This window comes from Macaca thibetana, chromosome 5 (assembly GCF_024542745.1).
Source record: "Macaca thibetana thibetana isolate TM-01 chromosome 5, ASM2454274v1, whole genome shotgun sequence".
NCBI classification, from domain to species: domain Eukaryota; kingdom Metazoa; phylum Chordata; class Mammalia; order Primates; family Cercopithecidae; genus Macaca; species Macaca thibetana.
The window spans coordinates 74,395,754-74,421,266 of record NC_065582.1 but is presented as its reverse complement, the minus strand read 5'-3'; the positions used below and the strand labels follow the sequence as shown (position 1 = coordinate 74,421,266).

Below are 25,513 nucleotides of genomic sequence, written 5' to 3'. Positions count from 1 at the left end.
AATTGTAAGGTCAGATGCAGCAACGTGTGGCTGAAAGATCATGAACTTTTTCAATGTATATTAACCTGTGTTCACTTTTTATTTTTTAAGCGATTTGTATCTTTGAGATAGTGGGACTTTCTGAGTCTTCTCTTCTCATTTTTAAGGGAAATGATCTATTTTATAGTGATGTTTTGCAGTTTAAATGGGATAATAAAGTGAGTAAAGCACCATTTTCTGCCATGCTCAACACATATTAGGCCCTCAATGAGCAGTAGCTATTTCTTAGTTTGTAGCAAGATTAACATGTGATTTCAATTTTGGGGGGTAGAGTTTTCTTGATGTATTCGTCCAATATGAGACTGCTTAGATAAACCTGATATTTTTTTACCAACTTCTCAGGCTGTGACTATTTTGCTTCTTGAATCCTCCTCCTATATTTTCACTTGAATGAGCAGCTGTATATTGAATCACCCAGCATGGACAGCTGAATAAACTAGCACTCATCATTGCAGTAAATAAAAGCTCATTTTATTTATTTCGTCTTTCTCTTTTGTAGCTGTTTTAGTTTGTAAGTAATAGGATTTGTTTGCTTATCATTTGGCTTTCTTTTGGTATATGAGAAAAATGTATTTCAAAAAAATTGTTGTTTTAAAGGCCCTTAAGGGGAAAGTGATAGAAAATAAATAGGGTGGAATTGTTTAATGATAATATTTTAGAAAAATTCTTTTTAATGCAGAATATGGTATTTTTATTTTGTGAATTATTATCCATGGGTCTCTGAGATCAGCTATGTGATCTCTGATTAGTGTCATACCTCAATCAGAACAAAATTAGAAACAACTACTCCTTTAAAGGATTATTTTTGTCCACAATGAGAAATAGCTTTTTTTAGATATTTGAAAGAAGAACAGAGGCTTTTTTGATTCTTATTATTTTAATGTTTTTTATTTTGTATAATTGTAGGTGAAGGTCCAAGGTAAAAAAAAAAAAAAAAAAAAAAAGAAAGTAGTGCCCAGGACTTAATATGCGCAGTCACATACTCTCTGACTTTTTTGTTTATATTAAGTTATAAAAACAATGTCTGGATGCGGGTCAATGGCAGTGGTTTCTAGGTAATTAGGCACTCATATTCAGGAGAACAGAAAAAAATACTATAAACAGAAGTTTAAATTTTAATAATTACACAGGTTTGGGGAATGATAATGCACCCCATTAAGCCACTTGAATTATAGTTGGGACACTTAGGCAGGAATAGAAATATCCTTTAAAAAATACCACTGAGCCATATAGTAACCAGGAGAAGTTGTTATTGTTTTGTACTTTTCCATTTGGTACTGATAAAGAGCAACTTGTGGGGATTAGAAAAAATATATTATCACATTTTTCTGAGTGAAGCTAATGCTAGTTAGCCTTTAAATAACTTCAGGGCATTGTTTTAGATCATATTTCACAAACAAAAGATAAATCACTCCAACTGTATTTCCTTCTGATAGTGCTGAGCATAGTATGTATTTGGCATTATACACAGTAGGTACTCAGTGAATCTGTTGGACAAATAAATGCATTTGTAATTTTTATGTCAGTTTCTCAGGTGGTGGAAAAACTAAGACTTTAAGCATATTACATAAAAGTTAGAGAAAGGAATCACTTTGGCTGACATAGGCATTATTTTTTAATATTCTATTTAGATCTCTTAAAATGCACAATACATCAAAAATGAAATACACATTTCTCAAACTCTCAGTGCTTCTTTCTTTCTGCTCTCAGCAAATACTGGTCGTTCCTCCTTAGAAATGTCATCTATATTTTTCTGTTCCATTTTATTTCCACTCCCGTTTTCTGGAAATTGCTGTGACCTCACATGTGAACAATTGCAGTGCCTACTAACCTGTTTTCCAGGTTTTACCCTTCAGCCACGGTGCCTTTCTTCTGTGAATCTAATCTACACTGAAAACAATGATTGAATAATCTGCAGATAACACAGCACTTGTTATGTCATTTCTCTCTTGAGAAATATTCTTTTGGGACCCCATGTGTAAATAATGTTAAACACAGCCTGAATTCCCCCTCAAAGTTTCTTTATATATTTCAAACCTTGAAGATGGTTAGGAAGTCTGTCTGTCTGTGAATTGCATGTGTAGAGTGTTATAATTCATTATAGCAGAAGAATATAGTAGAATTAATTATAATAGAAGAAGCTGAAAGTAGCTTTAAGGAGCTAATAACCAGATGAGGAATATCAGATACTGGCAGTCAGACCTACCTGTTCATTGGTATCCTTCTCATTTTATGCCTCACAGTTATTCACTTCAGGTAAACTGATCTGTTTCCCATTTTTAACATCACTTAATTTGGAAAGCTTCCTGGACCCTTTGATTTTGTTGTTGTTGTTGTTGTTGTTTTTGGTTTTGGTTTTATTTTCTGAATCCTATAACCTATTTTAGCATATCACATTGAATTGCAATGATTATTTTACTCGCCTTTCCCTCCTTGGACTGGGATGAGTTCGTGGCCCCTCATTTAGACCTCTTGAGGTAGGCACTTATTTTATCATCTTTGTCTCCCTGAGCCTGGTATATTGTAGTCCTTTCATAAACATACACTGAATGGATGAATTAATACAATTTATAATTTGTGATCTGTGCATTTTCAAGCCTTTTGCCGCCTAAAATGTTCTATCCCTTGGTTTATGCTTATTAAAATCCCACCTAGCCTTCATCTCTTTCAGTTAATGCTCATTGAGTGCCTCATATCTGCAGGGTGTGTTGAGCATGGAGTTGTCAACATGAATCTCTGCATGGTCCCTCTGCAGCTGAAGGTGGTCCACTTGTCTCTTAAGTTATAATTCTTAGGCACTACTTTCACATGTAGTTATACATTCAAATCTTTGTGTCTTAATATTCCTAATCTGGTTATTAGCTCCTTGAAGCTACTTTCAGCTTCTTCGACTGTAATTAATTTTACTATATTCTTATACTACAATTAATTATAACACTCTACATATGCAATTCACAGACAGACTTCCTAACCATCTTCAAGGTTTGAAAAATATAAGGAAACTTTGAGGGGGAATTCAGGCTGTGTTTATGGTGAAGAACATTCAATGAGCAAAAAAATTAACAAATCCAAATATTGGTTAAAAGTTGTTAGCAGGCCATGGGAAAATTTCTTGAATGAGGATAAGCATCAAGAGTTTCACTACCAGGTTCCCTTTGAAACAATCCCAGTGGTGATTGGTTGGTGAGTGCTTACCATGAGGAGGTGTATTATTGAGTTCTTTATATGCATTATTTCATTTTATCCTCATAATATCCTGTGAAGTGTAAGAATTATTGACAACCTAATTTTCCTTATCAGGTAAGAGAAGATGAGTAACTTCATTCAAGTCACATAGCAAGATATCAAGCTCAGGTCTTTTTGAATGCCTGTATTTCTAACCACTGTTTTTGGACACTATAGAGTTAATTTGGCTTTAAAACAGACTAAACCATTAAAACAAAAGTATTGGAAGATGAGTAGTATTTTCCTGTTTTCTGGATCTCTCAAAAACAGCATGATTAAATTTTTTTCATCATGCCATATTACACGTAATATTTTTGTGCTTATATGTCACATTGTTAGAAAAAGACCACAAATGGTAACTGTGTACTAAAATTTCTAATATTTTATACAAGATGAAAAGAAAAATAGAGACAATAAGGAAAATTCTCTTATGGTCATCATAGAAAAACCTGCTTATACTAAAGAAGTGGTCATCGAATATATACCAATGACCTTAAGGTGACTTGTCATCTGGGAAACGACAATTTCACAAAGGCTAGATTTGTTAGATTTGTGCCTTGATATGACACACATATACGGCTTCTATTTATCTGATTTGTATAGGGATAGATTAGTGAAATAGGGAGATTTTACACATTTCAGGATACTGTTGATTTAGCAAATGTTTATTGAGTGCACACTATGAGATAGAGCTTGTCTAGGTTGGAGAGACAGAAGAGAGAATGAAACAATAATGTACATTTTTAAGCGGGAAGTCAGATGTAAGCAATTAAATAGATACTGCACAGAGACACAATATCTTTTTCCATATTATGTAGTATATGTAAGAAGAAATACTGCAGAGTATCTATTTATTGATCTTTCAAAGTGAATTAGCTCAGGGGATATACTTAAATATACTGTTTTGCAAGACTTACATGTGATATGATAATTAAAGAAAAACTTCCAGAGGATTGATTAGTGACAAAACAAAAGTGCCTTTCAGGGAAAAAAAAAATTATACATTTACTTTCATTGCTAATTAAAAGAACCCTGAATCAGATATCCTTATTTGAACAAGAGAGCAACATTAGCTATTTATTTGTTTGAAATTCACTGTGAAAAAAAGCTGCTAATTTAAGGTATATCAGATGAACACATATATATATATATCCATATACACATACATATATCTGTGTGTGTGTATATATAATATGCATAATAAAACACTTCAGCCTCAATGTCATAGAAACAATGTGATAAATAGTGAAGTTGTCATTATGATAATAATCATCAAGAGTATCATGGACGTAATTTCTGTTTTAATGAAAAAATTATTTTCCAGAAGTAGCATTTCACAACTGGGGTTTCATAGGAGAATTAAACCCTGCAAAAAACGATCTGAATGACTGTTTTCTCAGTTCTCCTAAAGATGACACAGAGGTAGTACCATTTCCAGATGCATTCAAGGGAAGTTAATTCATTGAACACAATGGAAACCTTGGATAGGGCATTAGGTCTAATTCGCTCACAAAACCAGAGATGAGAAAGCATCTTGGCTAGTCTCTTGAAATAGATTTCCATGCTATGTGATGCTGATAATTCATGAATATGATGTAGTGTTTTTTGATATGCCTAGAAATGGCAATATTTTTTGTTTCAATTTGGTCAAATTGTTGAGGCCACTGCCACCTTCATGTTGGAGTCACAGTATTGCAGAAATGCACTTCCACAATCATTGGGGACAGGCTTTTGTGAAGTTTCAGAGACTGAGACAGAACTAAATCTTTTGGAATTCAGAACCATGACTATTCATGTAGGGAAAGAAACGTGTTACCATCACTGGGATTTAGTCTGAACTCTTCATTCTAAAGCAGTTTGATTCTGTTTGTAGAAGTATACGCAACTAGAAACAGATTGACAATTTCAGTGTTAAATAATTTATTCTTTTTAGAAAGTCATATTGACACCTGTAGAGATTTTATAAAATATATCAACTGTAGCTTTAATTTGTAAGTAGTCTCCAGTGGTATTGCCTGAGATGTTACAAAAGATGTCAACTGCTTCCTTCCTGAGGGTCTATAGTAATAATTTCTGATTTTCTTTTATGTCATTATTTACAATGACAGTTAAATAATAATAGCCAATGCTCATTGAATGCATACTAGTTACCATTCTAAACAATTTACATGAATTAGCTTTTTTTTTTTTTTTTAAAGTCTCACTCTGTCGTCCAGGCTGGAGTGCAGTGGCGCTATCTCAGCCCACTGCAACCTCAGTCTCCCAGCTTCAAGCAATTCTCCTGCCTCAGCCTCCTGAGTAGCTGGGACTACTCAGCTACCCCCATGCCAAGCTAATTTTTTTTGTATTTGTAGTAGAGGTAGGGTTTCACCACATTGGCCAGACTGGTGTCGAACTCTTGAACTCAAATGATCCACCCACCGCAGCCTCCCAAAGTGTTGGGATTACAGGCATGAGTCACCAGAATTAGGTCTTTCGAGCCTCATAACATCCCTAGAAGGTAAGGACTGCTTGTATCTCCATTTTCAGTTGAGGAACATGAGGTCGAAGGAGGCTAAGTGACCCTAGGGTACTGGAATTTGCGAATATTACACAGCCAGTGAGGGGCAGAAGACAGAATTTGAACTCAGACTGCTGGCTCTTAGGCATCACCATGCCTCTGTCCCTTATATCCTTTTATTACTTTGTCCTTGTTCTTGATTGTTAATTGACAGAACTGTGGAAGACATTTTATGAACATAGATAGATATTCCAGTTCATGGACAATGTAGTGTTCTTGCTTATTTTTATGGTTAGTTGATATGAATTCAGTGTACTGTTTACCAGAGAGATTTTCTTATTTCCTGAAGACTCTAAAACCCACTTAATTCAACCTACCTTCTGAGGTCTTTTGCCTAGTTGACTTTTCAAATCTATAATAAAAGATTCCTTGTTTTGATTCCCTTTATTTCTCTTCATTGTGTAGGATAGAATGCCATTCCAACATGTTTGAGCTTACCCCGAGCAGATCAGTATGTGATAACATTTATGTGCTTTATTAATACTCAAAAGCATATGAGAAATGGAGAGTATGCACTTCTTGTCTGTGGTGAGGAAGGAAGGGTTGTAAATGGTGTGAGCATGAGCATGTATATTCAGTAGTATCATTAATATGTGATGTCAGACACACAGAAAATCTATTATTTATTTACTTTTTCAGTCAAATCAGATTCAGGATACTTAATAAATGGTGTTTAGGCTGTATTATAATAGTTTTGGGGGAAGGCATTATTTTTTAAATCTTGCCATTATGGCACAAATATTAGATTTGGTGTATATATGATTTATTTCAATTTTGTCATGGATTATAATTAAATAAGAATATGTTTATGAAGAACAAGCTGTTGACATATTTTTAAAACTTCAGTTGCAGAGTTTAGGGTAGATTAATTCCTTTGCAATAAAACACACTCTTTTAAAGGAAGGAAAAGAATGACCAGAAACTACAAAGTGTTTACCAGTTGCAAAATTGATTAAGATTTCCTTATGTATATCATTGTTTGTCCCTTCCTTCAAATATATAGGGGAAGAAAAAGAAATGTAACTTTGGGGAATATAATACAACATAATTTCTTACCATTGAGCAAATTTATAAAAACTTATAAATTGCTTCAATTTATTAACTTTATCCTTCAGAGAGACTTTAAATAGCCTAGATTATTTCATAGAGTATAAGACCATGCTGATATTTTAGGATGGAGGGCACTGAACTACAGCACAGAACTGGAGCTTAATTCTAACTCTGCTTCTGATTACTTCCTAGCACTTAATACTTGCTTCAGTTTCTTCAACTGGAAAATAAATTACTACCACAATATAATTTTAGCTTTTCTTTAAAATTAACGATGCTGGTGATAATATTGGATTGCATATTGGATATGCAATTTCTGATCCCTAGGGTACTAGAGGTGCCAATGTAGTGTGGGTAGAGTATTCTAGTTTTAAAGCAACTCAAATGACACAGAAATTAGTATTATACTAATAATTTACATTACAGTGCTTCTCAAAACTTCACACCAGAGAGGAATCAGTGTGCCTATCTGAGTGATACTGGGCTAGCCTTATTTATAGTCAATCAGAAGCGTGAGCATTTATTGATTTATTTGAAGTTTCCTGTTATGTATTCTTCTTTGTGGTTGCATCAATTAGGATTATGTTTTAACACACATAATTGAAAAAAAAGTAAGTAGCTATACACAGTGGAAGTTTATTTTTGTGTCACATAAAGGAAGTTCTGAGATAAGCAGTCCAGGGTGATATGACAATGCTGAGAATCAGTAGGGACCCAGGCTCCTTCAACACTCTGCTTTACCGTCCCCTGTGCCACACTCAACCCCACAGTCAAGATGGCTGCTGTGTTCTAGCCATCAGATGGTGCATTTTTGTTACATCTCATTGGCTAGAACATTGACTAGTCATGTGTCCACACTTACCTTCAGCTAAGACCAGAAAATGTAGCCTTTAGCTGACTGCAGTATGCCCAGCTAAAAGTTGGAAGTTGTTACTAGGGAAGTGGAGGAAGTGTCTTCCACAATGACCTATCTGTGTTTGTTTTATTAGTTAAAAAAAAAAACCCTTAAACTTTATGAATTAAAATTAAAATTTCATCTTATGTCTTTATAGTATTAATTCTTTGGTATGCTTTGTTGTTTTTCCACTTTGAGAAATACTGATTTATATATGATTATTTAAATTCAATAAACATTGATATAAAATTATATGTGACCTGCTAATTAAAAGCAACAATGTTTTGGATCAGTGGGTTTTTTAATCACTTTCAGTGGTATGCAGAGATTTTACCCAACCTGAGCTCACATGGCGATTCTGCAGTTGCCCTCAGGACTTGAAGTGTATTAGGATCATTGATTCTCCTCTCCTCAGGTGCTAAATATTTTGCAGTGGCTCCAGCTTGGAGATCTTTTCCTAGCATCTTATCTGCATGTTATCCTCCTGGAACGTTTTGCAAATAGCAGTTGTTAAAGAATTTTTCCACATTTGTATCTATTTAACCCATTTATACCGGAGGTTGCAATTTTTGGAATTTTTGCATGAGTGGAAAATCAGACCTTGGTGATGACTTGAGCAGTAGGACATAAATAACTCCCACATGCTAAGCATTCCAATAATGGAACACTAGCCATAAGTGGGTGTGAGCTGTTTTTTAAAACCTCATTATCTTCTGAAGCAGTCTATTACTACAACTAACAAATATATTAAAGTTAATTTGTCAATTTTTATTTAAAGTGTAATATATGTATTCTTATATTTTATGAGATACTTAGTCCAATATTATGACTATGATTTCCCATTCCTTAGAAAGAATTGTTTTCCTGGGGATGTTTCTGACTGTTGGTCATTGGTTTTTTATCTATTTTGTGGCATATTCAGTTTATTAGAATCAGTCTTCAGGTTACAGGAATCCAAAATGAACTCATAAATTCAGGGCTTTGTTAAAAAAACAACAACAAAAGAAAACAAAAAACCAAACAAACAAAAACCTTTCCACCTACTCTTTCACTGATATATTCCTTTCTTGCTTTTTCATACAAAGGTTTTGCTTCTGCAGGTATGCAAGTTTTTTTCCTATCCTGCAACACCTTTTTTTTTCATAGAACATGTCATTTCCTTTGCCCAAAACGTCCTCTTTCATCCTGCCATTTCCTGTGTCTAATATAGACTTCCCTACCTGAAACTCGCCTTTTCAAAAACTCCTTACTTGATTGATCCTGGAAAGATCTGATCTCTACTTTACTTAGCATTCCTTCTTTACTTGTGTTCTCCAATTGCCTAATCTTAGACTCAGATTTTTAGAACTTGACAAGGTATTTGAGATCTTTGCCAGCATAGGTTTTCGTTGTAGCTGTTAATTTAGCAGGGAAAAATTACTTCCCCATTTTTTTCAATTTTCATTCTAGTGAGTAGTATCTCTTACCAAGTTTCCTGTGAAGTTACATAGTAAAATAAACTACACCAAGAAAATATGCAAAGAGTTTGACTTGAAAAGACTTGACAAATTACAATTGGCTCTTTCCATTTTTCCACAATTGGGAATACTTCAAGTACTTCAAGTGTTCTTTTCTAGGAATTATTACTTAAGCTTTTTTCTTTAGACATGTTTCTCTTTTATAAATATAGAAGTCTCACATCTCATTTTAATTTTATGTGAAATTTAAGGCAATTTCAAGATTAAAAGCAAGAACAAACTAGTTTTCCTTATATACACCACTTCTGCCCTCTTGCTGAAATACACTGATATGGGTTTTCCTCCTGCCCTCTCTGTTACAAACATATCTTAGATTCATACGCTGTTTAACATGCTCACTGTTAAGCATATGCAGAGAGTCTGTCATTCTCTGACACCCAGGATTAGAAGCACATTAATTTGTGGTACCCAGGACCTTAAGGTATCTTCCAAATGTCTTTTGAAGTAATCATCAATCCAAAATATACCTGAAATAGTGAAGTGTAACTTTATCCTAAATTATCATGTATAGCAATAACATTTTGGGAAAATGTGCATAGATTTCTGAAAAGATTTACAAATGAATTATTGAATAAACTCTTACAAGTTGTTGAATTTCTTATGGATTTGATTTAGCAAACAATTAAAATTAAATATAAGCTATCAAATGACTATTAAGTGTACACAAATTATGGGCAATACACTATTTGGATGCCTTGAAATTAAAGGAATTTATAGTCTGCAAAAAAAGATGACATATGTATACAAATAATTTTATCACATGTGCAAATATGAACAGAACCAAAGAAGCTATAAAGTACTGTCAAATAAGATAAATTCTTAAATTTGGCATAATTAGACATGAATTGATATAGTAAGTGGCGTTTCAATTGACCTGGAAGGCTCTGTTGAAGGTAGCATTTGAGCTGAGCTTGAAGGACTTGTTGAATTTCAGTAGATGGAAGTACTTCTAACAAACGGAATCAGAGTGAACAAAGTCATCAGAGTGGTCAGGGGTGGGATAAGTTAAGGGAATGTAGAACAGTGTAGTGTTGGTCAGAGTAGGAAGTTAGAAACAGAAGGACCTTGGACGTCAGCTGGTAGTTGGACCAATGAAAATTTCAAGATTTTTCTCATGGGTATTTTTTTTTTTTTGAGTAGCTAGTGTAGAGAACTTGAGCATTGGCATTGAATGGAGAGTATTTTAATAGGACTTTTAAACTAAACTGGTTGGCATTGGGAAGTGAACTTTTATGAGAGGGACTAGGAGTTAAGATAAAAAGAAACTGGTGAGAAAGTACATTTTGTGCTGCTTATTCAAAGATATACTTCTATTACAGACTTCTCTGTGAGCATAGTGATAAATTGTATTAATGGAAAGAAGTCATGGTATTGAAGGATTAGAAGAGCATATAAATCCAAATTTTAGTTCCACAGAATTGGCTCTATAGAATATAATGAGATGAAAGAGTGCTCTTGGCAGGTCAGCTGCTTTAGGGGAGGCTGAGGGTCATAGCAACCCCAAATAGCTCTGTTTGATAACTGATGTTTATTCTAACGTTGGAGTCTTTGCTGGGTCCAATTAGGATTTTTATCTTATTCTGATCTTGTTGTTTATGCAGGCAAAGAATAAGATTTATTTTTAAATTGTTTTTATATGAGGTAGTACATGGGAGAGTACACAGTCTAGCAGTCACTGTACCATGGCTCTACATGTTTCTGCCCAAGGTACAAAAGCTTTCCCTGAGATGACCAAGTCACTCATCCCAGGATTAATGCACCATTGCCCATACCCTTCTGGATCATTGACTTTGTTGCAAACGAGTTTACTTCCTGAATAGTTGTAGAAATAGATTATGAAACGTGGGGAGTGAGATGGAGGAGAAGGGGTGATCAGTTCCTAGTTTTCTAGTCTATATAGTCACTTACCCCATAAAAGTTAAAAGACTTCTCTTTCCTTGAACATATATGCTGTTCATGCTCATAAGATAGAAACACTAGAGCTAATGGAAATATCCATGAGGTCATAGTCATAGGATATGACCTTATTGCATATTGTGGTCTTTGTCTAGCTTTATATATACTACATTAGGCATTTGAGAGAAGCTGACTCAAGTATACTTTGATATTGTCATTGACCTGGAAGGATCTACTTGAGTGTTTTACCCTGGAAATTATGTGAACTTGACCTGTTTTAGCCAAGTCCTGCACTTACTGTTTCTCTATACAGATGTATAATTTAGAGATGCTAAATATCAATATTACATTAGAAAAAGAGAAATTTTCATTAAGAATGGATTCTTTAGTTGCCAATGAATTTTTGGCATAATTTAACTGATTATAAATGTATTTCTAATTGGTTTGGAAATGTTGGTGTGCAACCTTTAATTGCCTAACACTAAACTGTTCCTTTAGAAATTCAACTCTGAAATCAAGATAAAACTGCGTTATAATTTACAGAGATTTAATGTAAGTGCATTTTTGGAAAGTTTATTATTTATTTTCAGGCTCTTTATTTCCCCAGTCTTCAGTTAGGAAATAGGGCAGAGGCAGTATTAATGTGCTGTTAATAAAGCTCATGAATCTGAAATGGACTATGAACTTCTGAGGAGGAAACTATATCTTGCTCTCTTATATTCCTGGCACCTGGTGCCTGGCACATAGAAGGTGACCGGTAAAAGTTTGTTAACTGATATTGAATTATGGATTAAATGAATATGCGTGCAGGTTAAACAAGATCTGCACTACTCTCTGTCTTTGTTGCTAATATCAGTGCACTTCAAAAGGGAATATAGCTACCAGAATTATTTTGGAAATATACTCAATAAGTATTACATTTTCTTTGTTGAAGTGTTGTTGAGGACCATAGGTTATTGGATTAGAAGTAGGTTATTTGCTATTATTGGGCCTCAACTTTATCCAGTCTCATATTTTCTTAGAAGAGATAACTTAATGGGTTTAAAGTCACAAAGTAGGTATTCAGTTATGTTCTATTCTCCCTGATCTTTATGAGAAAAAAAAATGTTAGGGACCTCATGTGGATCTCTTAGTGCTGTTTTTCAGATCCATTTATGACTCTTGAGAAAGAAACCAAATGAAGATGCATTGAGACATTTCAGTCCCTAGAGCTGTAAAATCTACCCTGGTGACGTTTAAGCAACAATCTATTATACCTACAGGTGAAGAATTCAGACAGAATAGCAGGAACTACATTTCCGTGCTCTATACTGTCTGGGGAATCAGCTAGAACATTTGAGAGCTAGAGGCTGGAATCATCCTCAGGCTTGTTCATTCTCATGTTTGGCAGTTAAGATTAGCTGTTGGCTGAGACCTTAGTTGAGCTATTAGCTGTAACACCTACTCTTGTCTTCATGTTGCTTTCTTTACTGATATAGCATGGTGATTGGAAAGGAAGGGTGAGTGTTGCAAGAGAGAGAAGTAGGTGTCAAGTGTATCTTTTGTTATGATCTAACCTAAGAAGTCACATAGGATTATTTCTTCTGTAATCAATTGAACAGAGAAGTTGTGAGTCAACCAAGGCTTAGCTGCCCAAGTTTATACAGTGTGGACATAGCACCTCTTGATGGGGACATTCTGAAAGCACATGTGGGACTGGAAATACTACTTTAGCTGTTCATGGGAACATACAGTCTGACACATAATATAATTCCTATGTCTTTTTCTATGGCTTTATAATTTTCAAGTATGACTAATAATTTATGTTTCCCTACGTTGTTTTTACCAAATAGACCACTTACCAATTCCCGGTATCTAGGTTTTTTGTTTGTTTGTTTGTTTGTTTGAAGTAACTTGCAGCTCATTATGTTATTCAGATGCTGAAATTGATGGAGGGAAGTTTAAATTTAAAAATAAAAATTAATCTATTATCTAGATTTTTCCACAATAAACTTTTATTTATTTAGTTTGCATCATCCAGAATCCTGGGATATTTGTTTTTGTTTGTTTTGTGTGTTTTTTCTCTAAAACACTTTATTTGGAAATAGCAAGGGTCTGCAATGCTGGATATGCATGCTGTTGCAGACCATGGATGCATCTGAGGGGTCTGAAGTAAGGGGAAGCTTTTAAAGACAAAAGGAAGTCCACATAAGTTGTTTTGAAACAAAGGTTATTGATTCCAGGGGCTTATTCTAGGTGGTGGCATTTGTTACTTGATGGTAATGCTTGTTGATAGTAAACCATGTTTCTCATGTGGAATTGTTAAATTGAAAGCTGTATTCTTTTTATTTAATTTTTCTTTTGTAATATAACAATCCCCCAATACATTATTTTTAAAACAATATTAAATCTACAGGAAATTTGCAAACTCAGTTCAAAGTTCTTTTTCAGCAGAACCATCTGACAATAAGATTTCTATATGATACCCTGTCACCCTCCAAAACATTGATATACATTTTGTGCACTTGAGGACATTTTTCTACATAATCGCAATACAAACCATCAAAATAAGGAAATGAACAATGATATATTACTACCATCTAAGTCTTACACCTCAATGAAATTTTGTAAGATCCCCTAATAATGTCCTTAATAAGGAAAGGATCCAGTTCAGAATTATCTGTGGCCTTTATTTGCTATGTGTCTTTAGGCTCCTTCTTCTTGAACATTTATTCAGTGTTTCTTTGATTCTCATTATTGTGATGTTGTTGAAGGATATCGGCCTGTTGTATAGAATGTCCCTCAATTTGGGTTTATCATATGTTCCTCGTAGTTGGATTCAGGTTATGCATCCTTACAGGAATATCACAGAAGGGGTGCTATATTCTGCATATGGCATCTGATTAGCTGGTACATGATTTTGATTTGCTTCGTTATTGATGATGTCCACTTTGATCATTTGATTAAGGCGTTACGTACAAGACTTCTTCACTGTCACATTACTGATTTTATCTTGGTAATCAGAATTGGAAGCTATGTAAATATTTCTCATCAATCTCTGTCTTTATGGCATAATACTGATTATCATGAAAAAAATGTTGGTTGTTTTCTTTTTGCTTTTTTTTTTTTTTCTGGAAAGAAGGAAGGCAGACAGATTAGCTAGCAAGTCTACCTTTCTTTTGTTTATGTAGGTCACATAATTTAGTAGCTAAGCTTGATTTTTAAAAGGAGACATTTCTTTAAAGTGCTCAATAGTTTGTTTTAATTTCTAGGGAAAAGACAGTGTTATGTATCCAATTAACTGAACAGCAAAATAAAGCAGTGTACTTATTGTTTATCCTTTCAAAGATTTAGATTACTGTTAGCTTTCTTGATTTATTAAAAGAAATAAGTGTTGAGCATCTACTACATCTCACACCTAGGAGAACAAAAGTCTTGTGCATAAACTCACATGCTATAAGAAGTGTGGTAGGTGCCCTGTTGAAAGGACAGGTCACACAGGGGAGAACAATAGAGGAGATACTTTGTTGCGATCTTGGTAAATAATTCTGATGTGCTGGGGGGCGGAGGAAGTTTCAGGTACCCAATGGCAGGCTGCATTTGGGGGAATGAAGAGTAGATAAAATATTGGTACCTGATGAGTGTGAGGCCAGGTTTCAATACTTTATCTGCTCTTCATTTTCCCATATCTACTTACTTTAGGTATGGCCTCATTAAAAAATATAAACTCTCTGAAGACAGAACATTTTGTTTATTTATGTTTTGATATGTCCCAAGTGTCAGATATGGCACATAGCAGCTGGTCATGGCTATCAAATAATCATTTATCAAATAGTGACCCAGCAAATTAGGTGGGTTTCCGAGTCCATTCATCAGTTTTCTTTTGTAACATAAGAAAGATTTAGATGTCATTTCTGTAGTGATTTTTTTTTTTTTTCTGGTGAGAGTTTCACCTCCGTTTATTATTTCTGTCTTTTTTTTTCTATCTCATGGTTACTTTCCATATCTCCTCAGTACCTTGCCATCATCATATCCTCAGGATGTCCCTGCTGCTTGTGTTCAGCTCCTTGAAGGTCTTAAGAACCTTGAAAATTTAGCTTTTCAAAGTCAACTCAGGGTTTCAAATTTTGCTTACTTATTTTAATTGTAACTGTACTGGCAAAATTAATCAAGCTCACAATGAAGAAAAACCGATACTGCAGAATCTCAGTGGAAATGAATACACCCTTCTGGTTGCTTATTTCATTCTCCTGAATTTTCACTGTGTTAAAGGCATCTTTTGAGATTTAAAAAATAGAACCATTGCCTTGACATTGATCTTTATTGCTTTTGTAGGATAATTGTAGTTTATACCCTTCTAGATGATCTGGGAAATCATTTGAGTTTTCTGAAAAACTGAAAACTAGATTTGATGCTGCATGTAAACACTTTTTGTACTACTTCTTATTTATGTATTTTAAACAGCTTTATTCTGAAAAATCTAAAACATAGTGAACAAATATAACTGAGAAAAAATATCTTGTTGCAGAATGAACTTTTTTTTCCTTTTCTCAATGTGTTTATCATTTCAGTCCATAATCTGTGTATTACTTATCAGATATCATGGCCAGGGAAAAGAACAGCATAATTTTTAGTTGAGAAAACACTTTTATATATTTAATCTCATTTAATCTCTGCAGTGTCCTTGTAAAGTATCGTAAGTATTTTTAGAGATGAGGAAGCTGGGCCTCAGAGAGAATAGGTGGCATAATTAAGATCATACAGCAAATTGTGGAATTGGGGTTTGAAGCAAGCCTCTTGCCAAACAAATCAGAGAAAACAATGATTGGTGCATTTTTATTTTGAATGGTGACCTTTATATTGTAAGTGCTTTTTGTTTTGTTTTGTTTAATAAGTCTTGGTTACCTATATTAGCAGTAGTCAGAGATCACATTTGATATCCCAAGATTTTTTTAAAAAGCATTTTATATCAAAATGTTCACTATCATTTTACCTACTAAATTTAGCAGAATGAAATTCTTTGCAACCCACCTGACTAAAGCAGAACATTCTTTACATCAGAAACATTAAATGGGAAAAGAGGCCTATTGATGTTGGTGTTGAGAATAAGAAAAGGAACTCCAACACCCACCCCCCCTCATCTCCCATTATCATCTCTGTGTAGGATTCTCTTACAGTCCAGGCATTCTTTTCCTCAGAATGGATGGGGCCAACAAAGGATGCAGTGTTATAGGTTTCTCCACTGTGCTGGCCCCTTCTCAAGGCTCCCATTCTTGGGGGAGAGAAAGGAGTGGGTTTGGGTTGCAGGCTGGTATCAGGAGAGATCTGGAGTGCAAACATGACAGCCTAGTGTGTCCCCACACCTCAGACCTGTTATCCTCTTTAGAGGTCTGAAAGACTCTGATGTCCTCATAACCCAGGATAGCAAGGATAGAGGTGGGCTTGCACCGTTCAACTTGTAATTATTTTTGCATTGTTTCTGAAGCTCATTTTTAAGAAGCTACTTATGATTTTCTTGCATTGGGATATGTTTTACATTGACCACAATGAGTAAAAAATTTTTGTTTATTTTTGGATAGGGGGATGAGTGTATATATATATTTTTTTTTTGGGGGGGGGGCAGAGTCTGGTTCTGTTGCCCAGGCTGAAGTGCAGTGGCCAGATTTCAGTTCACTGCAAACTCCGCCTCCCGGGTTTACGCCATTCTCCTGCCTCAGCCTCCTGAGTAGCTGGGACTACAGGTGCCTGCCACCTCGCCTGGCTAGTTTTTTGTATTTTTAAGTAGAGACGGGGTTTCACCGTATTAGCCAGAATGGTCTCGATCTCCTGACCTCATGATCCGCCCGTCTTGGCCTCCCAAAGTGCTGGGATTACAGAGTATATTTTTAAGAAGGCATTACCCAATGATTGTCTTCTCTAAAAGTTTCAAGATCTTGCTTTCCACTTCTTTGAATATTTTTTCACCATCTTCCATTCTTTGATGTCCCTAATATCAAAACATTACCTGAAAATAATGAAAATTTTATATTTTTGGAGTAGTTGCTCCCCGAGTCTCACTCTGGTACATTGCTTAGCTTCTATTCTGCCACGTCTCCAGCCTCACAGAGCTAGGCTGTTTTACCGGCTTATGCTGGACAGCACCACATGGAGGGACATGGGAGGACAACACACCCCTCACTGCTTCATTCTTCCTGTGGTCCAGTCAAGGCATTTGGTATATAATTACTCTAGGATAAGAAATCTGGCAATACTAGAAACAAATCAGTGTCTATCCAGATCATGATCATTAAAATAAATGCAAATACTTAACATATAGCATCTGATTATGGGGAATAGAATGTGTATTAATCCATATTTCCTTATTATGCTAACTTTTCCCATAAAAGACTTAAAACAGATGACTTAATCCTACAAGAAGATAAAATGATTATTTTTATTGTGAGGTTGTCTTTTCAAAAACATAGACTTTATAGCTAAGTATAGGTAGACATCCGTTACTCAAGTTGCATAGGAATGGAATTATTCATTCTAATGTAGCGGGGAGAGCGCCTGTGAGTGTTGCTGATTTCCAGTTCAGTATTTGGTCCCTTATTGTGATCATTTTCTTTTCAATTTGAAAATGTCACTTTTTCCCCTTGGTGTAGGTTCCCCTATACCCATATAGGTAGTCGGGGTTTGGGCATGTAAGCAGGTTGAGCCCAGACATCGCTCCTTTCCTGTCCTGCCATCTAGTGGAGAAACGTGCATGCAGTGCTGGCCTACTGTAAAAGACGATGCAATTTCTAAATTCCTGTATTGAGTGAAATGGAAGGCTTATTCTGTACCTTATACACAAATATTCATAACTTAAGAAGTAGTGGTACTGGTAGTAAATGACCATTGATGAGTTACCAAAAAAGATGAGTCCTTAAAAATATACTAAGTATAAGAGTAACTAACAGAATCCCCAAAATGAAAAGTAATAAAATCTAACATTCCAAATATAAAAATGTAAAATAAAATTCTTGGCACTGGCACAGAGATGGATAGATCATTGGAACAGAATAGAATTCAGAAACAGACTGTGAGGGTGGCATTTCAAATAATTGAGATGATGAGATATTAAATAACTAATGTTGAGATGACTGGCTAACAATTTGGTTAAAAATAAAGATGAATGTCATTGTTATTCTTTCCTTCAAAATAAATGCTGATTGTTTAAAAGATTAAAACGTTAAAGAAGTTATACTGTAAAATTATGAAAAGAAAATATGGACCATTTAAAAGATAATCTTGAAGTAGAAAAGGCTTGCTAATAACAGTAAACCCAGAGGCCATTTAAGAAAAGACATTTATCCTTCCAGCAAACAAACAAAAGCAGTTACAAGAAAATTACAAAACAATAATACTTAAAGGGTAAATTCTAGGTTCTATTCCTTAAAATGAATTAAATATTAATGAAATATTACATATCGACAGAGCACTATATAGACAATATGAAAACAATTTGAATTTGTTTCTCTGATTAGTCATGTGAAACAAAGGTTCTTTTAATGTTTATACCATTTAGTTTTCTTCTGTGAATTGGGTGCTTTCTGGTTTTCTGGTGTTTGTGGTTTTATTCCCCCTATTTTATTTTAGTATTAGTCCTTTGTTATGTGTATTATAAATATTTCTGTCAGTCTATTAATTATTTTGTTGATCTTTAAAATGTCTTTTTAAAATTATAAATCAATTTAACTTATAATCCCTCTTTGACTGCTACTAGAGGAGGGATAGAACCTCGTATTTTTTTCTTCAATCGATAGCTTATTGTCTCTGTCATCATGTTCCATTGTCCCCATTTATTCAGGTTTCCTTCTTTCTTTGTCCTTTAGTAAAGTTTTCATGTTTTCTTCATGTATATTTGGTATATTTCTGTTAGGTTTATTCTTAGGTCTTTATGGATTTTGTTGCTATTATAAAAGAATTCTTTAGTCCAGTTTTAAAATTTGTTATTTGACCAGGAGCAGAAGTTATTTGACCAGGAACAGAAGTACTTTTACTTCTAAAAATGTTACATTTCTGGAGTTAGGATTTGTGTGTGTGTGTGTGTGTGTGTGTGTGTGTGTGTGTGTGTGTGTGTGAACACATTTACCATGAAGTTTGTTTTCTAAGAGCTGTTAGTAAATAAATTTGCCTTTTATAACTGGGTCTTAAATTCCAAAATTCCTGTATTTTTATATATGGCTAAGATATCCTGAGGCCTCCCAACCCACCGGAAGATATCAGTATACTTTTCATGAAGTTCCAATTTCAAAGTTTTGCCGTGAGCAGCAAATTTAAAATCGCTTCCACATCTGGCTCTTGCATTTGTTCATGACTCCAGAATCACCTGCTTGTCAACTGAATCTAAAACCCAACCCCTTCAATGTTCTCATAGAGCATCCATCACACCAAATGTTCTGTGAATTTAGGCTGAAGATTAGAAATCATGGGGAGGGGTTACATCAAGGGACAGTAAGGCATCCACTTGCTCACTGTCTCTGTTCTGGCCTTTTTCCTCCAACTCAGGAAATAGGAGTTTGCATGTCACCTTGGTTCCCACTCTTCCTGCTAAGCCAAGTGGAATATTGTCTTCTAAAAGTATTGAGTTTTTTTTTTCTGAAGGAAACATGATGAACATAAATTTTTCTACTATTTTACATATCAGTAAAGGCTTATATTTGGTACTTACGTATACAATATGTATTCATACGATTTTACTGTGTAGCATTTATATTGATTTTAAGTACATCTAACTTAGGACTGTACATAAAATTTTAAATCATTCTGCTCTTGTTTATTACTTTCAATCTATGGATAACACTGTTAAATTTTCAGCATCTTACATATTCTTGGTAAATGTAACAGAATATAAAAGTTTTAATTCAAAATTGATATAGTCTGTATTTCTTTTATATACATATGTTCTTTGACTTACAGTGGGGTTCTGTCCGGATATCATAAGTTGAAAAGATTTTAAGTCAAAATGTGTTTAATACACCTAACATACCGACGTCATAGCTTAGCCTACGTTAAATGTGCTCAGAACACTTCCATTAGCCTACACTTGGACAAAATCATCTGCCAAGACAGTACACAGATGTGTGTTGGCCATTCACCCTCATGATTGCATTACTAAGAGCTACAGCTCACTGTCACTGTTCAGGCATATGACCAGCCTTAGAAAAGATCAAAATTCAAAATTTGAAGTACAGTCTCTACTGAAGGAGTATAGCTTTCACAGCATCATAAAGTCAAGGATTATCTGTATTTATAAATAGAGCTTCCTGGAAAATACAATGTTTTGGTAAGATTTTCTTCCCTACCAAATAATTGTAGACTATTTTACTCATTCAGTAGCTAGAAGGATGTACCTCCTTTCTGTCATCACTCTGGGTCATGCAGTGACACTATTCACTAATTTTTGGGGGACATAAAATGTGGTCAATCACTTGCTGAGTACAATAGAGAATACAAATTTCTTTAGGTGATAAAATGAATAGAAAAGGGAAAGGAAGGAAAACTTAGGCTTAATGTTCCATTAACTAATTAATTAAGCTGTGCAGTGATGCCATTGTGATGATGCTTTTTTTTTTTTCTTTTGAGACAGAATCTCACTCTGTCGCCCAGGCTGGAGTGCAGTGGCACAATCTTGGCTCACTGCAAGCTCCACCTCCCTGGTTCTCCTGCCTTAGCCTCCCTACAGTAGCTGAGACTACAGGCACCTGCCACCATGCCCAGCTATTTTTGTTTGTTTGTTTATTTGTTTTTATTTTTAGTAGAGATGGGGTTTCACCGTGTTAGCCAGGACTGTCTCCATCTCCTGACCTCGTGATGCGCCTGCCTTGGCCTCCCAAAGTGCTGGCATTACAGGTGTGAGCCACCATGCCTCGCTGTGATGATACTTCTTATTGTACAGTACTCCTTAGCTACAAATAAGGTTATGCTACAAAGTGGTGCGAAATGCAGAAGCATGGCTGACACAACCATGGCAATAACTCATTCTTCCTGAGTGAGGGACCTGCGGGGTCTATGATATATAACTGTGGCAGCTCACTCTGCACATTATGAACACAGAATGGGTCAGGCTTCTGCTTTCGTGACTTCATTATGGCATAGGACTCATCAATAGACAGCAAGTGTATCATTCTTACAATGGAATTAATGTGTTCCTCAACGAGCCCTGGCTCTATTAGTTTTCCTATGGGAAACTAAAGCTGGGTGTCTTTGGCAAGGATTTATTCAAAGGGATGACATCATTAAAAACAAGCTTGTGCCTATACAATAAAATGAAGTAAGGGTGGTATTTCTTAAAATGAACTGATTTGATTTTCAATGCAAATCAATCATACTGGCAGAAATTTGTAAACGATGCATTAACAAATTTTTGCTAGTATGATTGATTTTTCATATGTTTAATCCACATCTTTTGCTTGTGTCTGCATACAGATTTTTTTCTGACCATGTATCATCATTTCCAATTTTTGCCCTTTTTCTGAGATTTTAAGCCTTTAGCTACTTATTTTTAAAGTTATTTTTGTTGTGGTTTATATGTCCTCATTTCGGTTAGCATTATCAGATGAAATGTTGTAAACAAAAGCAGTTATTTAGAAGAAAATATATCCTTTACTTTCTAATTGTTTAAGAAAATTACTTTAAAAGTTTCTTTTTTTAACTGGGCTGTTAATAACACCAATTACAAACTAGATTGGTCTTCGTAAAACTTACTGCCGTGTTTTGATTTACAGGATCTCCAAAGATGGGTAAATGGTGCTAATGAACATGGCTTTGTCTTGGTGTCTTTTGGAGCTGGTGTCAAGTATCTCTCAGAAGACATTGCTAACAAACTTGCAGGAGCTCTGGGGAGATTGCCTCAAAAAGTGATTTGGAGGTAAGGTAATAATGTAGATTGTTTCTTTGTTATTGACATTCAATATCTCCTTGTTTAGCCCACAGGTCCCAGTAAAGCACAGCACATTGTTTCTCTGGCAAGATTAGCAAGATGCCCTTGACTTTCATTTTGTTTCTTAGCATATTGAAATTTAGGAATTAATTCATAAGGCTCTATGATGGATAAAGAAACCTCTCACGTATAGGACAGAAAGAAGATATTATTCAGAATGACTTTTCCTTGTGTCAGATGAATATTTATGTTTCCCTCAGAGTTCCACCCTCGTTTACTCTTTTATTATTTATTATGATTTTAAAAGTTAGTTTTAATTGCATGCCTTTTTATATACTCCTTCAAATCAGTTTTGAAATGAGGAAGAAAATGATGGATTAACAAATACCTAAAATACCATGGACTCTTTTTGGCTCCCACTTCGTCTCCTTTACATATATTTTTGATTTATTTTATTTAACAAACTTGACCTTTAAAAACACAATCACTTGCCATTTAACACAGTTTAAGACAGAACCATAGATTGACCACAGCTTCTTTTGGAAGGCATTGCCAACACATGACTGTCTTTGGAATTTCCAACCCAATGTTGAAAACTCAGACACGAACACTTTATTTAGCATGTATTTATTGAGCACATACTACTACTGTTGAACTCTAGGGATACAACATTGGTCCCATAGTTACTACCATGAGTAGAAGAAAGTGCCCCTTAAGCCATTGCAATTAGGCTTTTAGTAATAGAGATTTTCCCTTTATAACAAATGAGTAAGGATTAGCTGCCCCTGCTGAGCTATGCAGTGACATTTATTTTATTCTAACTGTTCAGGACTTTACCTTTCAGATTCCGGTCCCATTGGGTTTCCTCTATTAGGCTTAACCCCAGAAAGTACTTCTGCTTCATTTAGGACAGTTTATGTCTACTCCGTTCAGACTCTTTTGTCACCCTCTTAGTTGTTAAGCATATTTATGTTTTATCTTTTAACATAAGGCAGAAAACACTCTAATTATGTGCTTTGCCTCACAAAACTTTTACTTCTGGTGAAGCTAAAGAAGAGAACGTTCTGATTTCTTTCACCACTTGTGCCTTCCCTCAGGCTTGGGTTGTTAAGGATTAGGGATATGGACTGCCATAGCAGTGGCAGCCCTCCCTGCCCCTTCTTGTTCCAGCTTCTGACTGTTTGTGGGGAATGACTTCTAGTGTAGGTTTATTTGGTTGTTTCTTTTTTTCCCCTATCTCTGTATGTGTATAGGTATGAGGAGCCAATGGAAAATAGATCTCTATGTAAGCAAATTATTTCTTGTTTTTCCTCCATCCAGTGAAAGTTTTTTAAAAGAAACGTAATCAAATATTTGTTGTTACCAAAGCATGGTTTCATTCTTAAGAATATCAACAAAATATCATCAAACATTTATTTTAAATCTCATACTTTAATCAGAGAGCACATACTATGAGTAAGGTTTGATTTTTAAAAGATTAATTTTCGGCCGGGCGCGGTGGCTCAAGCCTGTAATCCCAGCACTTTGGGAGGCCGAGACGGGCGGATCACAAGGTCAGGAGATCGAGACCAGCCTGGCTAATACGGTGAAACCCCGTCTCTACTAAAAAATACAAAAAACTAGCCGGGTGAGGTGGCGGGCGCCTGTAGTCCCAGCTACTCGGGAGGCTGAGGCAGGAGAATGGCGTAGACCCGGGAGGCGGAGCTTGCAGTGAGCTGAGATGCGGCCACTGCACTCCAGCCTGGGCGACAGAGCGAGACTCCGTCTCAAAAAAAAAAAAAAAAAAAGATTAATTTTCTGGTGTACATTTTAGGTTTTCAGGACCCAAACCAAAGAATCTAGGAAACAACACTAAACTCATAGAATGGTTACCACAGAATGACCTGCTTGGTAAGTAAATGATTTGTGGTTACTTACTTGGCTGTTAGGTTTTAATTACATAAATGTGATTTTTTTTTTTTTTTTACTTGAGAGGTTCATACGGTATGTGTGTAGTAAATGTTAGAGTTTTATGTTTTTTATCCAGTATTTCAAGTCTTAAATTTGAGGTCAAAATTTTAAATCTTTATTTACTAGAAAAGAGTGTGTAAAATGTAAACATTTGGGCATCTATATTAAAATTTTTAGACCAGTCTCCAATTTTAATTATCTGGAAATTATGTACTTAATAAACTATATAAATTAGTAGTGAATAAGATTATACCTAATTAGAGTAATCAGGTGAAAGTACAACAGTTAAAACAATAAGAATGTAGATTTAGGTTACAGATTTATTACAGATGGTCTGAGAACCAAGAGAAATTAGAAGTTATTCATTTGTCTGAAACCAAAAAGAAGTGGAAGACAAGAGGAACAGTCAATTTATTTTAACTTTAATTAGATTATCTGCTCTGTTTAGTCCTAAATCACTGGTTAGTTTTGAAGAACTTTATATTATTTAATCTTGGGGATTCTGATTCTCAAAATTAAAATAGTAATTATTATATGCATGTCTTTTAAGTGTGTTTGAATCTAGATAATTTAACTCTGTGTTCAATAAGCACAGATAATAATAATGCAAATTTTTATTCATTAAATTTTTAGAAAAAGTTAATGCCGTAGTATCCTTGAATATATTATTGATTACAAAAATTATAAAAATGGGATTGATTTTGAAAATATTGACCACCATTTTTTCCATAATACACCTAACGTTATGTAAAAGTGGCTTTAATTTTAACTTATACTTTTAAGACATCGAAACTATATTTTAATACAGCTATAGTGATTCTCCTAAAAAGCAGCAAATTAAATTGTATAACTAAAAACCAGTAAAGAATTTTATTTATGTATATAATTTCTTTTCATTTAGCTTATTATAATACTATTCTATAAATGCTAAAACTGAAGAAAAAAGAATACAAGGCAATTTACCTTTCTTGATACTTTTTTTAAAATTTTTAAGTCTTTAATGGCTTTACTATTATGACTTAGATTCCTTAGAAGATAAGAAAGAAGCAGGAAATTTAAATAAGATAACCTGGCTATCAGCTACCTCAGTGCGACAGTGTGACACTGTTATGTATGAACATCTAAACTTTTATTGTGTGTGGGTTTTATGTTTGTTTGTTTGTTTTTCTTTTTCTTTTTCTTTTTTTTTGGACCGTGAGGCTCTACTACAAGGTCCATGCCTGAACACCCTCCTCAAGTCCATAGCCGCTCTAGGCTTCTCAATGTCAGCTCTCTTTTTCAAGATTAGTATCTTTTTTAACAATAGGTACGATCCTTGTAAGTCCTCTAATAGCTTCTAACTATGATCAAAAGATTCTTCCAGGATGAGAAGTAGGAACTAAATCAATGTCTTTCCCCTCCCCTCGTAGCCAGCTCTTCCTCTTTACACAGCAGCTCGGCTTTATTTTTTACTGTTGGGCTTGGTGGTTGGTTTTGTTCAAAGAGAGGGGTCTTTG

General features: G+C 34.8%; 1 protein-coding gene across 2 annotated transcripts in view; it reads left to right on the top strand.

Annotated features, from left to right (window-relative positions):
- Window positions 1-25,513, top strand: part of UGT8 (UDP glycosyltransferase 8) — an 85,380-nt gene that overhangs the window by 47,780 nt on the left and 12,087 nt on the right. For both annotated transcript variants that reach the window (XM_050789771.1, XM_050789770.1), the window contains exons 3-4: window positions 21,913-22,055; window positions 23,881-23,957. In XM_050789771.1, coding sequence (XP_050645728.1) covers window positions 21,913-22,055; window positions 23,881-23,957 — 220 coding nt within the window. The remainder of the gene's footprint in view (window positions 1-21,912; window positions 22,056-23,880; window positions 23,958-25,513) is intronic.